The following is a 16,571-nucleotide window of genomic DNA, read 5'->3' as shown; positions in this document are numbered from 1 at the left end:
AAATATATAACATACTGAACGCTTAGCTACCACCTGTCCCCGTAGCGCAGTGGATAGCGCGCTGGACTTCTAATCCAGAGGTCGCGGGTTCGAATCCCGCCGGGGATGAAATGTATATTTTTAACACCCCTGTAGAAGAACAAATTGTTCAATTTATTGCAACAAATAGGTATTGTAATATGCTTTTTGATCACTTGTGTGTCAGACTCTAGAAATCAAAGATTAGTCTTTCCTACCAGATTTCTACCTCAAATAATTTAAAAAAAAAATTAAGGTATCGTAAACTTTACACTGATATTGTTCCACTTTCCATACATTTCTTTGGTGCTTTTCTTCATATCCAGTTCAGAATGCTAGACTTTTTTTATTTGAATTGTCACAGTCTTATTGGCTTTAGCCTAACAAGAGACAGGGTTAATGAGACAATAGCACTGCCCTATTAAATGGTACATGTTTGTGTGTACGTGCACATGTTTGCTTAGATGTTCTTGGTCTTCAGTGTAGTGTATTCCTTGTTACTTCAATAGCTGAAATTTGTCTTATATTTGTTGCAAATTACAAAGCATGGTACAGTAGTAGTCAACATAAAACATTCTGTTCTTATAAACGTCCCTGGTTTTTATTAACATTTTTTTATGAAAAGAGGATACAAACACATTAAAAATGACATTTAAAGTTATCAAGCTATTTAAAAAGTTTTACAAAAATAAGACTCTTGTACATCATTACATATATCTCCCTTAGTAGTAGTTTAGTTTATTCCTTGTTGCTCCTTAGAGGAGGACCCAGTTTTGAGCAGCCCCCTTCAGTTGGGACCGGGTGGTTCCGATGTCCATTTAAAAAGTTTTACAAAGATAAGCCTCTTGTACATCATTACAGATATCTCACTCAAGGATGGCAAATAATAGTTTTTGCACATACATCCCTCAAACACACGACTAACTTGTGAAGTTGAAGGCAGTGAACCATTTAGCAAATTAATATCCAGAACTGCAATGAAATCCTTAAAACCAACAGACTCTTGCAATACATTTTTTAGTTAATTTTTATTTCTGTCTTTTCTGGTAAAAGTTCTCGACCTCCACTCCCATAACTTAGACTCATCTTAGAGCAAACAAACCGAAAACACAACAGACCATAATGCTTGAGCTTTACAGAGAGAACAGATATCTATTCTCTCTGGTTTCACATCGTCTGCTCTTCTTCTTGATCTTGACAGTTAAACCAAATGCAAATTTATGCTTTTGCCTTGTTTTCAAAAGTATATGCAGAAAATTCATCTGCATGCTGTCTAGAGATATGTGTCTATGGTTAAAATAGCAGCTCTTTGGATGGGTGACCCATGAAAAAGTAATCTGCAAAGAAATTTCATGCACATCAAAGCAACAGGACAGAGGCACAATTATGGATACAAATAATAAGAGTATGAAACATCAATCAAACAGAAGAGAATGAAGCACACAAATCTTAAGTCTTTCATTTTTCAAATAGTAAAAGAAACTTTCTGATATTTCATTAACTTATATAGCTGGCTTTTAGAACATAAAATCTTGATTCCCTATTCCCTAAGAAAGTTTTGAGCTCAATCTGCTGCATTTTCACAATATCCTCATTTGTTTTACCTGTCATGTAATAAAATGTCTGCATAATTTAATTCAACTGTTCAACATTTGTAGACATCAGCATTTTACAATTTAGGGAACAGGTGTGAAGAAATGTTCTATTGAGATGAACATACTGACATCATGAAGATGGACTCATAAAGCACATCGATATAGAAATTGCCAGCTCCGTTAATAATAATCACTATTATTAAATGTGTTAACTACAGTCTTCATTACATTACACATGCTTATTATTGAATATTAGGTTTTATACTACTTATATCAGCTATAGAATACCAATCCATTTTTAAAAGTAAATCAGCACATTTGTCTGCAAATCTAAAACAGCGGCACAACCACTGGAAAATATTCAAAAACCTTTCCTTTGATTGATTTTTGAATTACTTTTATGCAATGTTTGGGAATGCAGGAAAAATCATACTGATGACAAAAGAAGAAATTTTTTTTTCAAATACAGGCATATATGTTAATGGCAAAGAAAAACAGAAAAAAAGGATGCACACCAAATGATAATCTGATATTCAGTACATTACAAAATGATGCAAACACTTTCTTCGGACGTATTTTGAAAAATCTTAAGCTTTTCGAGAGCTGGAGGTACTGCCTCATGCTCTGAGATTTCTGGAACTTGCAGTAAGCTAATAAGAACAGAAAGAGCACGATTGAGGTCTGTTCTTTTGGCTTTCATTCGACCACGTCGCAGGAAACTGTTGCGAAGAACCCATGCTTTTTGTATAAGATCCTTTGATACATGAATGAGAGTGCAGTTTTCCAGAAAGCAAAGAGTGAATCTGATGTCTTCATGGAACTCGTTGGATCTGTAGTAAAAGCGATGCGCTCGGGGTATGAAAACACGAGCAACCTCATATGGATTGCTTGGCCAGTCTTTTGAACGAAACCTTGACCACACCACTCGACTCGTGTATTCTGGTGATGCAAGTGCTAAGATCTCTCGGTGCCATGTGAAGCACATCCCGCACCACTGTTCTGGCTCTGAAAACACCTGGCTGCAGTTTTGTGAGCACGGATCATGAGCGGGAACCACTCGCTTTATCTGCTTGTGCATGCGCCCCTATCCAAGCATGCATGCTGGCAGCAAGTGCAAGAGTTGCATCTCGCAGAGCCACATGGACATAAATCCATTCACGACCTCCATGATTTGAAAGTTCTTGGTGGATGAAGTCTAGCCGAGATGACAACTGTCCCATGGCGATAAATATTGGTATTTGCCAATTGTTTGGTTGTGTTCACTTGCGCGCCCACAAAATGAAAGTCCATCTCAACAACGTAAATTCATGGCGTGTAGCTAACACAAATGTGCCGCGTTCGCAGAGATGGTTGTGCCTATTTTTATGACTATTCACTCAAACACGAACTAATGCCTTTAATGGCAACTGAAAAGAAAACAACGATCGTTCCATATAAAAATACCATTCCACGACCCAGTGTCTGGGACCACGGATTTATCCCGAGTTGATATGAATGACCGTCTTGTTCTCGTCTACGCGTGCGCATAGGGCCAAAGTTCATTACCGCTTTCGAGGGTCATTTCCTCTTTGAGGGGTTGTACTAATGAGGTGCATGTGGAATCTGTGGTAATTTTCTTATATGGATTAAAAGCTTTAAACAAGATACTGAAGTTGACAATCTGCAGGAATGGTGTAAAGATAATATGATGCACATATAAAATAAAAATAGATGGTGAAATACGAATAATAAAAGGTGTAATCAGAAGGACTTGCAGATTAATTTTGACTATGAGTCATCTTTTGATGCACATATTCAGAGAGACAAATCAAATGGTTGGCATTTAGGAGGACTTTCATTTGGATAGATGTTTTTAAAATTGTGCAAAGCACTTGTGTACCCACATTTGAAATATACCAATATGATCTCAGTTAAATTTCCTTATTTGGCTAAATCAAGAGTTCAACCTTAAAGAGGCAATCCATATTTTTTAGTTGAAAGAGTACAAAGATGTGCTACTAAATTACTTTTAGTATGTAATATGTCTTATTCTGTTAGATTTATGTACTTAAGATTCCACTCTAAAGAGAAGAGAAATAATTATTTATAAGGGGAAACCTCGATCATTCAAATACTCAAGGTTTTTTTCACAGATGTGATATCAATATGCATGTATTTTTCTCACCATCACAAGCATCACTTATTATTCAGATGGAAAAGTATTCATCAGACATTGTTCCACTACTAAACACAAATGTTACTTTTCACAGAGTTGTAGAAAATGTGCACCCTCTGCCGACTAACAATAAATATCCACTAAATTTAAATAGCTTCAAGAACTCTAGAAAACAGTTCAAAATTTATCGAACTATTTTAAAGCCTTGGTGAAGCTGTAATCTGGTTGAAACTCAGACTCAACCAATAATCAAGTGACTTTAAGAGGGGACCTTAAAAAGGGCTGTGAGGCCTGGGCAAATGATAGCTAGTCTGTATGGTTACTATGATTAATGCTCATCTGCACACTTGCACTACACACATCTCCCACAGACTTTGAAGGAACACATTCCACTGAACATTTAGTACTCATTCATGGCACAGCAAAGTTCAGGAAAGCTACTGCATTGGCCAAGAAACTGTTCCTAAGGAGGGATATTCTGCCTTGGACATGTCTATACCTGACCCTAGACTGGCCTGGAGGATATGCAAAATATAGGCCAGCCGAAGGGTGGATGAGTCAGTTTGAAATAAAACTAAATGAAAACAGTTTATTAGTCCTTTCTGTTATGTGTTTTATTTCATAATAATATGAAGCAAGTTATTTAATTATCAAACAGTGTTACTGTCATGACCATAGTCTTCGCAACAAAAATCACTTTATGTTTCAGTTGTGCCTGTTGTTCTTTATCATCTTTTGTGAAATGTTACTCATGCCTGATAGAGCTGTTTGAACAGAACCACTTGATATAAGAAAGCTACACAGCTTTGTGCTCTAAAAATTACAATATATCACAATTTCATGTTTCTTTTAGATAAATTTTTTTTTTTAGAATAATAGAAATATAAAATAACCAGAAAAAGTGTTGTAAAACTGCATTCTTTATTGAAAACTGTGCAAAATATGAAACGTGTCATAAAAATGTGCAAAAATATGAAAAAACATATAGAAACGTGCAAAAGAACTTACACTTGTGTAAAGATAATAGAAATGTATGAAGATAAAAAATATATATAGTGCAGATCTTTCTGTAACAGAAGTGCTTTTCAATGTTGAATATTCCCATAACTATTTATCTGTTCCCTTATAACCACAGACTTTGACTGCTGGAGATGTCAGATAGATTCATCCTGATGCAGCACAGAAAACAAGATATTAAATTCAGCTGGACAAACATATAAATCTGTGCTACTGAAAGTACTTTTAATAAGTCTTCGATTGAATGAACTGACAATAGTAAGATGTGGGATATATATATATACCTTGCAAATGTTTGTCACATTAGCTTTGGTAAAATGTTTGCATCATCCATTGCAGCATATGTAATACAGTCAAATCTCCCTACTATGCCACCCCGCTACTATGCCACTCTCGGTATTATACCACTTTTGCTCGGTCCCGACTATAAATTCAATGTAAAAAAAAATTTACTATGCCACCACCTACTCTCGCTACTATGCCACTTTTTTGTGATTGTTAAAAGGCACAAGTTGTGAAATTCCATGCAGTGCTCGATTACTATACTGTATGGTAGTGTAGGACATGGCAGTTAGGTGGATGGAACATAGCACGCACACAGGGAGGGTGGAGGCTGGCGATAGGGGGTGATGGTCGCTGGCCGGGTGACAGTCACGTGACAGAGGGAGACCGGGAGGGGGTCGACTAGCGACAGGATGCAGGTGCGCGGATGTGGTTAGGAAGGGTGGAGGATGAAGAGGTGATGGGGAGAATGACAGGAGACAGCTAGTGCAAGCAGACGATTCTTGAGAGTTCTGGACTGACGGATAACTTGAACAAATAAAGCCGTTTTTACGAACCCTCTCTACTATGCCACTCTCGCTACTATGCCACTTTTGCTCGGTCCCCGTAGGTGGCTTAGTAGGGAGATTAGACTGTAGTAGCGTTCTGTATGAATCAAAAAAAAAAAATTATCAGCAGTTGGGTATTCTTCTGCCATGGTTTTTACTCAGTTGATTTCCTGGCCATGGCTATTTTCTGAATTGAGTTGAGATAGTCCTGAGTCCACTTTTTCCCCTTTTTCAACAGCTTTTTGGGAAGAAGAGTCATAAAGATTTTGACCTGTAATAATATAACAGAAAGTAAAGAAATTAATGCTGCCATTCCATACAATAATAATAATAAATGCAAATTTGTAAAGTGTATACTCACACTCCGAAGGAGCATGCTCTTAGCACCTAAGAACAAAAACAAAGCATGGAAGAGGGACAGGAAAACAACATGAATTATAAAAGAATAAATAACAGTACTAATGAAGAATACAATCAAATACAGAAAATGCAAAGATGAACCAAATAAGAACAAGAACTAAGGTTAACATGATACAGCAAAAGGAAAGGGTGTGAAAAAGCACTAGCATTGTGTGAAAGGGTAATGGATACTGAAAACCTACTCTTCCTTACTTCCTTTAAAATGTCTCTTAAACTTCAGGTTTTTTTCTGCCACTCTATATGTCAGTATACATACAAGTGTGCACAAGTTCTTTATGCACGCACCATGAATTGCTGTAGTAGTGAGTGGGCTTGTATTAATAATATTAGTATTAGGCAAATCACCTTTACAGTAAACATAAAGTCAAATATGTAAAAATACTACAATTAAATGAATAACACAAAACAGATGTCAAATACATCACAAAAATGCAAAACGAACAAACAAGCTGTAAGGCAGTATTGAGCCAACAAAATGATGCATCGTAAAATATAAGGCTAAATGCTTGTATTTATTTACAAAGCTGTCTTAATGCAGGTCTTTGGAACTTGATATTTAAGCAAACTTGTTATTCCTTTACACCCCCAGTGGACCATAGGGCCGCAACTACACCATGCCATGGGATCCAGTTCTGGGTGTCCCTTTCCAGTTGGGTCCATGTCTTGCCACCTGCCTCCACCTTTCTGTGGACTGATCTCCTCTATGTTTGTCTGGGTCTCACAACCCTGCACCGGCTCTGTGGGTTCCACCCCAGAGCTTGTCTCATTAAATTGTTAGCCCGGCTTTCGCAAGGTGTAACCGATCCAACCCCACTTCTGCTTCTTGATGTCCTGGCTACCAGGATTTTGATTGGTTCTCTCCCACAGTTCTGTATTGGAGATCTTCTTGGGCCATCTGATGTCAGGATGTGGCGCAAACATCTGTTGACAAATGTCTCAATCTTGCTGGTGATGGTGTTTGTCACATGCCATGTATCAGATCCATATAAAAGAACTGACTTTACATTTGCATTGAAGATGCAAATCTTGGTGTGGAGAGATAAAGCCTTGGAGTTCCAGATAGGTCATAGGATGTGGAATGCAAGCCTGGATTTATTTAGTTGGCTTCTTACATCTTTATCTGCACTCCCATCTTTGCTGAATATATTGCCAAGACAGATGAAGCAGTCAGTCTCTGTAATACATTCCCCATATAGTTAAGTGGGGCTTCTTGCTTGTTGACCTGCATAACCTCCGTCTTCTTGATGTGGATGGTCAGGCCAGTCATCGCTGCTTCTGAGAGCTGAGTGAGCTTTGTCTCTACATGTTGCTACTTGTGGAACAACAGGCAGATGTCATCTGCAAAGTCAAGATCTTCAGGTTGCCTGGTGAGGGTCCACTGAATGCTGTGTTGCTGTTAAAGGATGTTCTTCTCCTGACTTCCTATTGGGGATCACCTGGCATATCAAGTCTTCATACAGCTGCTGGATGATGGCAATGAACTTTGCTGCATCGGCTTCCAGATGGTTTCCCTGTCTACGGAGTCAAAAGCCTTCTCAAAATCCACAAATGTCAAGAAAAGTTGCAACTGCCATTTGATGGGATGTTCAATAATGATTCACAGTGTACCGATATGGTCTGTGCATGATTTTCCCTGCTGAAAGCCTGCCTGCTCTTGCCTCAGTCTCTTGTCTAGGGCATTCTTCAGTCGCTCGAGGATGATTCTTCTCAGCACCTTGCTGGGAATGGACAGTAGCGTAATCCCGCGCCAGTTGCTGCACTGGGTCAGGTCGCCTTTCTTGGTTAGCTTTACTAGCCAGTGAAGCTTCCAGTCTGCTGGAACTTGCTCCTGTTCCCAAATTTTCTGCAGCAGGGGGTGTAGCATCTCTGCTGCAGCTGCTGAGTCTGCCTTGAGTGCCTCTGCAGGAATGCCATCTGGGCCTGCCACCTTGCCAGTATTCAAAGACTTGATGGCTTTGATAATTTCTGCCTAGGTTGGTGGGTTGGTGTTCACTTGGAGCTGCTCGGCGGCTGGAGCAATATCTAAAAGCAAATTATAGGTCAGAGCAATCCATTCATGATCACTTTCAATTTACCCATTGGTTTAAGTATTGTTTGGGTAACGACTCAGCATCTAAGCAGTAACTAATGGCTAACAGCATAAATAAGTGAATATACAGATCCTTGCAGGACCTGCTATTTGCTGCTCAAGAAACGCATCTGTGGCAAGCCTTGCTTGCAGAAAAATGAATAAATGAATGAATCTAATATGGACAGAGAATTAGAGATGCCACACATCTTGTGAAACGCTTATATTTATGTTCAGAGTTCATCCTTTCACCTGATCTGGGGGCAGCAGGTTGTGAAAGCCATCTGGCAGACGTCTTTGTTGCAGGTTGCCTGCTTTAAGAATCTCCTTAAATACATATCTGTAATTGTTGCGATTCATGACCTGGCCTGAGACAGCCAGTGTCTCTTCTGTGTTGTATGCCTGCAACAGAAAGCCACACAATACTTGAGCACATGCTAAAAAATTATGAATATAGTTACAAAGGAAATGATATCTCATAGTCATAGGGGATAAAAGATATTTTCACTCTTTAAAGGTCTAATGGGGTGGAAAATCATTTTTTTAAATGACTGAGTATAGCTCAGTGCACATTACTATTTCCCCAAATCTGTCTGAATACTGAGGTACCTTAGCCACTTCACAGCAGACCAGAACACTACACGGTGCAGTGGTGCTTCTCCTGCATTCAAAATAAGAGTAAGAGAAGTTACAGGTGCAATGGTATTTGGAGGTTCAGGGTGGAGGAAACAAAGCACTGTCACACGCTGCCCCAAACACGCGCTTCCACTACACTATGATTGGCGATTTATGTAGCCATGTATCTTCAGAATGGCAGGAGAGTGGTCACCCAGGGAAATAGTGTTGTGCACTATAAGCTTTACCTTGCTATTAGAAAAAAAATTGTGCACCCCACTAGACTTATGAATGCATGCTAACTAAGAGCCCTAAAAAGAGCATGTGCTATCAATGTCAAACTATTGTGAATTCAGCTTTATGCTTTATTCAGTTTCATGAGCTACTTAAAAAAATAGCCTCTCTTTTCTTCAGCCACTTCTTTCCAATCAACCAAAGCTTGATGCCTCAGAAAAAGCAATGTGTGTCTTAGCTGAAGCATGGGGTCACCTAGAGCGGGTTTCAGCTGATCAACATCAGTGGCAGACTCTGGTTGAGGCCTTATATGCAACCTGTTGCACGAAGAGGAATAGATAGATGGAATGACATGGTGAGATACACACAAGACCCTGGTCATCTACTGCATCCCAACCTGTCTCCAGTTGTCTTTACTTTGTCTTGCCACTAGATCCACTACAGTTAGATGGGAGAGTAAGGATGACACTGCAGACTTCTCCATGCCCTTGCTATAATCCAAGTCCCACTCCTTCTGGAAGCTATTTGGGTAACCTGCCGGTCCCAATCCCGGATGAAGGAGGAGGGTTGGGCGTGGGGCTAGCAACCCTACCCTGTAAAAAAGTAAAACACTGCAGAAACCGCAAGCACACTAACTGTACAACTGGAGCCTGGACGAGAAGATCCCTCTTCAGAGGGGCTTATGATGCGTGCTGGTGAAAGCCCTTGGGAAGCCAGCTCGCTGACCCATCTTCTCACGGACAAGGCAAAAACCAGGATAGGGACCTGGAACATCAGAACCCTATGCGAGAGAGGAAAATCAGCTCAGATAGCACAGGAAATGAAGAGCTATAACATCAAGCTCCTCGGCCTGTGTGAGACAAGGTGGAACGGCAATGGCCAGACCAGACTTTCATCAGGGGAGACTATCATCTACTCTGGACATGAAGACCTTGACCATGACCACACACAAGGAGTAGCAGTACTGATGACACCAGAGGCTGCAAGATTACTAATAGCAGAACCGTGTCCTATGGCGGAGTGTGGTTGCGGCCCTATGCTCCACTGGGGGCAAATAGGAACAAGAAGAATAATCCAAGTCCAGTGCAAGTCATGACTTCGCCCAAGCGGCAACCACTCCACCTTTTTACAGAAGCTCTACATGTGGCAGATTCTTTTGGGTCCTTATCAGCCATCTCCAAACCCATCACTAAATCCTTAAATGTGTGTGTGTGCTTGAATTGCGCGCATGAAGTCATAGTCATCATCAGCCACTGATGGACAACATACTTATAAGAAAGTAAAAACCCACTTTTCATAAGCTTTTTTGTATTTATGGTAAACATGAAAAAAAATGTGTATTCCCTGCCTGATGAAACCATCCTGTTGGAATGATGAGCATCTCGCCAGCTTTCTGCTCCACTTCTATGTAAGGTTGCCAAATTGTAGAGAGGATACTGTTTTTGGTCTGGTGCAAAGGTGTCAATTGGACTGTACAAAGATAAAAAAATACAAAAATCGAAGAAGCAGTGCCTGTCTTCAATCTACGAAAATAATTGATCTGCCACTTATTGTGAGACAAACAAGATGTCATTAATTAATTCAAAGTGTTAGTGGTCACTGTTTGAGGACAAACGACAATCAAAAACTATGCTGCGGTTTACATTTTCAACCTGAGACACTGTGTGACTGCTTTAGCATGTGAATCACACATCAAGTTTTGATACTTAAATTGCTATTTAAAATTATTGCAAAATGTTTCATGCATTTTTGATATGATTAATAAAATACCTTGTGATTCAACAGATCTTTTAATAATTAACATATTTTGTCATAATGTTCCCTGCAGTCAAGCTAAATTGTTTCCCTTACTATGACAACATTTTCTCCATTCTTTATAAGAGCATTAAATAACATTTATGAAAAAGAGATCTATACCTGTTATACTTGTGGCATTCCAAAGGAAACCCACACATGGCTTCTGGATACACATACAGAAGGTGGTCTTGACCTGGTGGAAAAAGCTTTAAAAAAAAAGTGGTGTTATTCTTTGAACAAAGATCTGAGCAGTGAATTAAAGAAACTAAAAAAATTGGTTGATTTCCTATTAAAGCAATGCATGTTCAACTTCTGTAGCTAGAATCAGCTTAGCCAAAAACTTCCACAACTTGAATAATTTTCCTCCCCCATCGACCATGCGCTCCCATATTCTCCTTTCTGCATAGGAAACACATCTGCAATAAGTGCGACTCCGTCTCCACGGGGTGCCAGAATGTCTTTAAAAGAATGACAAGAATTTTCTACTCACTTTCTGTCATTGATTTGCTTATTTTAAAAGAAATGAAGGGAAATTGTTGTGAGATGTCCATAACAGACTTTTTGCTGGGAATAATAATGCATGACCACATGCAGAAATAAAGATAAGTTCACAGTGAAAAAAATGTTCTTTTTTCTATGCACTTCCTTAATTTGAACTTTGCCTAACTCAATTTTTTTTCATCGGTCCCTTAAAGCTTGGACTTACAGATCGAAGTTTGACTGTAATATCTACATAATGTGTTTTCAGTGTCAGCTAGTTTTAAATTATGTTATACTTTTAATCTAACAGAATTAAGATGGCAGTGCCTGTCACAGAAACAGAATGCTGCTTAGGCTATTGGCTAGCAGGTCACTAAGCTTTACCCTCACTTGTTTTAGACAGTGTAGTGTGAAAGTGAACTCTATGAAAGAGAGAAGTAACAAAAGAATAATGTTATAGCTAACAGTTACAGAAGAAACACTTGTCAATTTATCTTTTCGCCTCATGATCAGTGAATTCAATAAATGATATCAACCTTCCACTTCTTCGTTCCCTTAATGACAGCATTTGTGCCTGTCCAGTTATAAGGGTCAATGTGCAGCGATGATCGTGAGTGAGCAGTGCCCCATAACAGCATACAATCCCAAGGTCGTATATCTTTAGGAAACAACTTGAAAAAGTCTTCCTCTGTGTAAATCTAAGAATAAAACAACAAATCAGGAAAAGAAAATTTGTATGAATGTAGAAATGAACGAAAAAAATAATATACACTGTGTCTGTGTTTTTAAACATAAACTATAGGGCCTTTTGCCATCATATCTGACTCATAAGCTATTTCCAGACATAAGGATTTACTGCTGTGATAGCAGATTAATAATCTGGCTCGTAATCTCTGTCTGAATCTTAGAACCTATACAACTTGAAATGAATACCTCACATAAGCTGATGGGCTTAAGGATATAAATATCATGCTTAGACATTTGTAGTTCGAGGACGATGATGACGGTTATTTATAGTGTCTTACCGGACCATCAACGGCAGCTCAAAATGCTTTACATAGTCAAGCATACACAAATAGATAATGATATTTAGAACACATCATTCAAAGGTTATATGCACTGCACATAACAAATCGCATTGCTCTCTTAGCAACAAGTTACAGTACTAAGACACAAATTCTGTGAAGAGAGAAACCATTATTGTTGTTCCGCAAAATGTCACCACTTTAGAGTCCAAGATGTTTATGCAAACAAACACGTCAGTCACTGATGAACACGTAGTGATGGGATAGTCATACAAAGCAAAGATAGAATTGTGGCATATCTGTAGATTTTATTCATAGTTTTGCTCGGTGGCTGGACTGCCATCTTTCCACTCTCACTTCCAAAATCAAAAAGTCTCCCTCAACTGTAAAGCTACACTACTTATCCTATCCCTGTCAAACATTCCAGAAACCACCACCCCCTTTTTTCCCATGGTCTTGTACCGACCTTTCCCTGCCCCCATGTCGGCAGTTATCACCCCCACCCTGCCTGGTCTGGTCATGGCCTTCCTGAGCAGCTCAGGCAACTTCGGAACTTCTGGTGTAACAATAGGTTCAGTAGCCACGAGTAGACAGTTCAAGGCTGACTGTTACGTATGCACCCGGCCTGAGAAAGGGACAGTCCTAAGAGCTGTTCGACCCCCTAGCCTCTACAAAACAAAGACATAACTTACTACTACTAGAGTGCTACATTTATGACGCTATAGTTTAGATCTAAAACTTCAACAGTCCATAATGTCATCTAAAAGAATAGATTAACACTCAGGAGAGTCTTGATCAGATAGCTGGTTCCATTCCCATCAGGTACAGAAAAGATCACTCTGCATTAAAATGCAAAATAAAACATGATTGGCACTTAAAAGTTAAATTGCTAGCAACTTTCACACACAAAAGAACTTTGCTATTAGAGAAGAAATTGATGGAAAAGTGGAAAGCCGTAAAGGAAAAACAAAAAGGCAACGAAAAATAGTTGAGGACAATGATGAGTATCTTAGGAAAAAAATACAGGAAGACAACAATAAGGATAATAAAAAAAATTCTAGTACAGTACTTACAGATGGCAAAATCTGTTGGTAGAGCTCAGGCCTAGTGATAATAAACAACTCATCCTCCAGGTATGTCCAGTAGGTTGGGGTGCTGGTGTTGATGTGTGTGATAAAACGGTGAAGAGGAAGTGAAAAACCTTGAGCATCTGCAAGAGTCCCCTGTAACAGACACAAAAAATTATGGCTAAACACTAATTTTATGCATCTTGTAATAAACTTTATTGCTCTTTTTTGCAGCTGAAATAAAAATTATCTGTCCACATGCAGATACACACTTTATCTTATACGTGTATATGCACATATGAGATAGAAAGCATAGAAACACAGACTGATACACATTCAACAGAAAACGATCAGGGTCACGGCACCATTTACTTTGTAGCCTAGGTCGATCCATTTCTTACTCAGGCTAACATTGCTGCCCTATAGCGCCAATCGGTCTGTTCCTTTTTTCTGTTCCATGGAAGAGGATGAAAGTTCCATAGGAGAATTTTCTGCTAAAATTCTGACTCTTGTTTGTCAGGCGTGTTGTGTAATTTACCTTGCACTGTGTTCTTTTTTTGCCCCATCCACTATCCAGCCGACTTAGCCGACCTTGGAATCCACAAAAGACCCTGCTTTTTCCCTAACAAAAGTGTTTTCTCTGGTGTGGATCTTCATGTGTGTTTTGCTGTGTTGTGGACAACACAAATCTCTTTTGCTCTAGTGATACACGTCACCTCATTCACACGATGAGGACACACATACAACATGCTAGCATTCATTCTGAATGACATGCTCACAGAGGTAAATAAGTTCAAAGACATAGATTTATTTATGACACTTACACATACAGCTACTATTTCTGTTCTAATCCACCTACCTAGCCTACTAAAACCAAGCACCTAGCTCCGTGGGGTGGGGAAAAAGGGAATTGAGTGACATGAGTTGCTTTCCAGCAGAACCAAAGCACTTTGCAGCAAAGTGGTGCTTCTCTTGCACTCAGGGCTAAAGCTTTACTGCTCTGCCAAGCAGGATCAGTCACCTTTTGAAAATGGATGCAAGCACAGTATTTATATATTGGAAAGTTTGGGTGCTATGTCACCTGGTGTTGTCATATGTCTTGCACAGCACTGCTTGCGCGGCAAAGTATTGGGGTGGAAGTGCGTGTGGGGTTGTGGGAACAAAGCACTGTCAGCAGTACGCACTGCTCTAAGCAAGCACTACTGCTACACAGCAAAGATACTAGGAACTCTAAAAACAAACTGCTATCAAAAGATTGAAACTGCCAACTTCTACCCCAGAATCGGTAGGTTTTGAAATTTGTATTTTATAATCATGTTATATTCATTGTACACACTTTGTTAAAATGTGTCCCTTATATTTTACCTTGACAGCTTTCATTGCCACTTGTTCATTCCCATAAGTTATGTTGAAAAACTCTGTTGTCCACGAACGAGCTGGCCAGGTACTAACAACATCAGTGACAATCACTGGCCTAAAAAAAGAGGCAACAATCACAAATGGTTATCCTTCTTCATTTATGAAAATTTTAAGCAATTAAGAAAAACCAGAAGAAACATTTAATTTTCAAAAGTGAAAAATAGGCTTGAATAACACACTTCAACTTACCATTTCGCATCATAAAGGTCCCAAAATTCCTGTAATGACAGATTACTTCGTCTTTCAACTCCTGTTAACTGTAAGTCATGCTTGTATTGATGTAGTAGTTCTTCCCTTTCTTTTATCACAGTCTGAAAGTCTAAGACAAATTCTGGGTACACATAGGTCTTATTTAGCGATTTTCCTTGTTTGTAGCTGCTGTTGAAGGTTTCCCATAGTATAGATATACATATCACGCAATCATAGCCAAAAATGCAGCCCATGAAAAAACAGACATAAAATTGCCACCACGCACTTTCTTCAAGTCTTTTTTAGAAAGCTGTGAGTTCTTCATAATTTTGGCCTCCAGGTGCTGATGGTGAGTAGCTGGAAGTTAAAATGGTTTAGTTCTCACTTATGGCATCTCAGAGACATGAGGAGAGTCCAGACTGCTAAAGAGATTTACGCTGACATCGATATTCTGTAACAAATTATAAAAGAACAATCAGGGATATATATATATTCTTACATTCACTCTAATGAAATGGTGACATGTATTTTGTTCATCTGATTAGGGTAGGGGAGGTTTAAATTAAGCAGATTCAGTTTTATCTCAAGTAATCCAAGTCAATTAGATCTAAAAAATAAACTGCTAATTTTTTAACACTCGCTCCACACTGTTTTCCGTCTCCAGTAATTAATGTGATTTTTGTATCCTTATGAAATATTCTGGATTGGTAAACTACTATTTTTTATCTGAACAACACTACTCATATTGTTGACTTTCACAAGATTATATATATATTTCTATATCTCAGACAGCTCAATTTTCTGATCTAGTTTTAATACTTTCACATCTATCTTGGAACCACTGGACAAGGAAAACTGAGAACAGTTAAGTTTAGGAAAAAAATAGCATAAATTAGCTATGCTGTACTGAGTCGATCGGTAACTGAATTTTAGGCATCCTGGTTATGGTCGTCAGCTGGAGCATCTTTCGTGCGGACCTTGCAGCCGTCGCCAACCAAGCTTGACCGCTCCGCAGGAAACTCGAGTCTCATTTCCTCTTCGTCAGATCCGGGGAATCGAGTCACGTGACTTGTGTTGTACTACGGCCATTTTGGTTGAGTGCTGTCGTGTGCTGTCAAGTGACGAATTTAGAGGGCTAACAGCCAGCATCTTGCATTTCCAAGTATTCTAACTATCAAGTACGATTGTTGGTGTCAGTTGGATTAATATTCGGTTTCATTTGAAGAGGGGGTCTGGCCGTGCAAACTTGTTCAGAGCTTTCGCATCTGGAAAACACTTGCTATGTTTTGAACAGTCAAGTGTAGTCGAGAAACGGGTCAAACATGAAAACGTCACGTTGTAAATTGTGTAGTTTATTCATCTTTCGAAAGTTGAAAAGCTTTTATAAACATATATAATGCCACAATCAAAAAGTTATGAGTTGTATATTGCTACCATTACCATTTAGAAAGAGGACCACCAGAAAAATCGGCTATTTTCATTTTAGTTTTTCTTCCCACACTCCCATCAGTTTGTTTCCTTTATTAACTCTGCGTCGGGATTGTAATTTTGTTATACTCAGTAAGCCGTCTTTGTTGAAGTATTTCTGAAAGTAAAATGGTCTGAAAATGGCTTGAAATGTACAGTTAACGTGCTTTAGGGT

The 16,571-nt window shown here is 39.0% G+C and overlaps 2 protein-coding genes and 1 non-coding gene across 3 annotated transcripts; 1 reads left to right on the top strand and 2 right to left on the bottom strand.

The window, feature by feature from the left end:
* Positions 1-35: 35 nt before the first annotated feature.
* Trnar-ucu lies at positions 36-108 on the top strand. Its single transcript has one exon. It is a non-coding gene; the product is annotated as a tRNA-Arg (tRNA).
* A 488-nt stretch (positions 109-596) lies between these two features.
* On the bottom strand, positions 597-3,155 carry LOC112557556. Its single transcript, XM_025227497.1, is given in 2 exon segments — positions 597-2,666; positions 2,668-3,155. Coding segments are annotated over 2 exon segments (678 nt in total). The 5' UTR covers positions 2,834-3,155; the 3' UTR covers positions 597-2,154.
* Positions 3,156-5,403: 2,248 nt separating this feature from the next.
* On the bottom strand, positions 5,404-15,989 carry LOC112557283 (F-box protein At1g78280-like). The gene is given in 10 exon segments (XM_025227042.1): positions 5,404-5,886; positions 8,356-8,505; positions 10,301-10,366; positions 10,368-10,422; positions 10,870-10,955; positions 11,766-11,927; positions 13,328-13,477; positions 14,687-14,795; positions 14,930-15,380; positions 15,837-15,989. Coding segments are annotated over 9 exon segments (1,149 nt in total). The 5' UTR covers positions 15,184-15,380; positions 15,837-15,989; the 3' UTR covers positions 5,404-5,769.
* Between the last annotated feature and the right edge of the window lie 582 nt (positions 15,990-16,571).

Source organism: Pomacea canaliculata, linkage group LG2 (genome assembly GCF_003073045.1).
Source record: "Pomacea canaliculata isolate SZHN2017 linkage group LG2, ASM307304v1, whole genome shotgun sequence".
In the NCBI taxonomy this organism is placed as follows: domain Eukaryota; kingdom Metazoa; phylum Mollusca; class Gastropoda; order Architaenioglossa; family Ampullariidae; genus Pomacea; species Pomacea canaliculata.
This window is presented reverse-complemented; position numbering and strand designations above follow the sequence as displayed.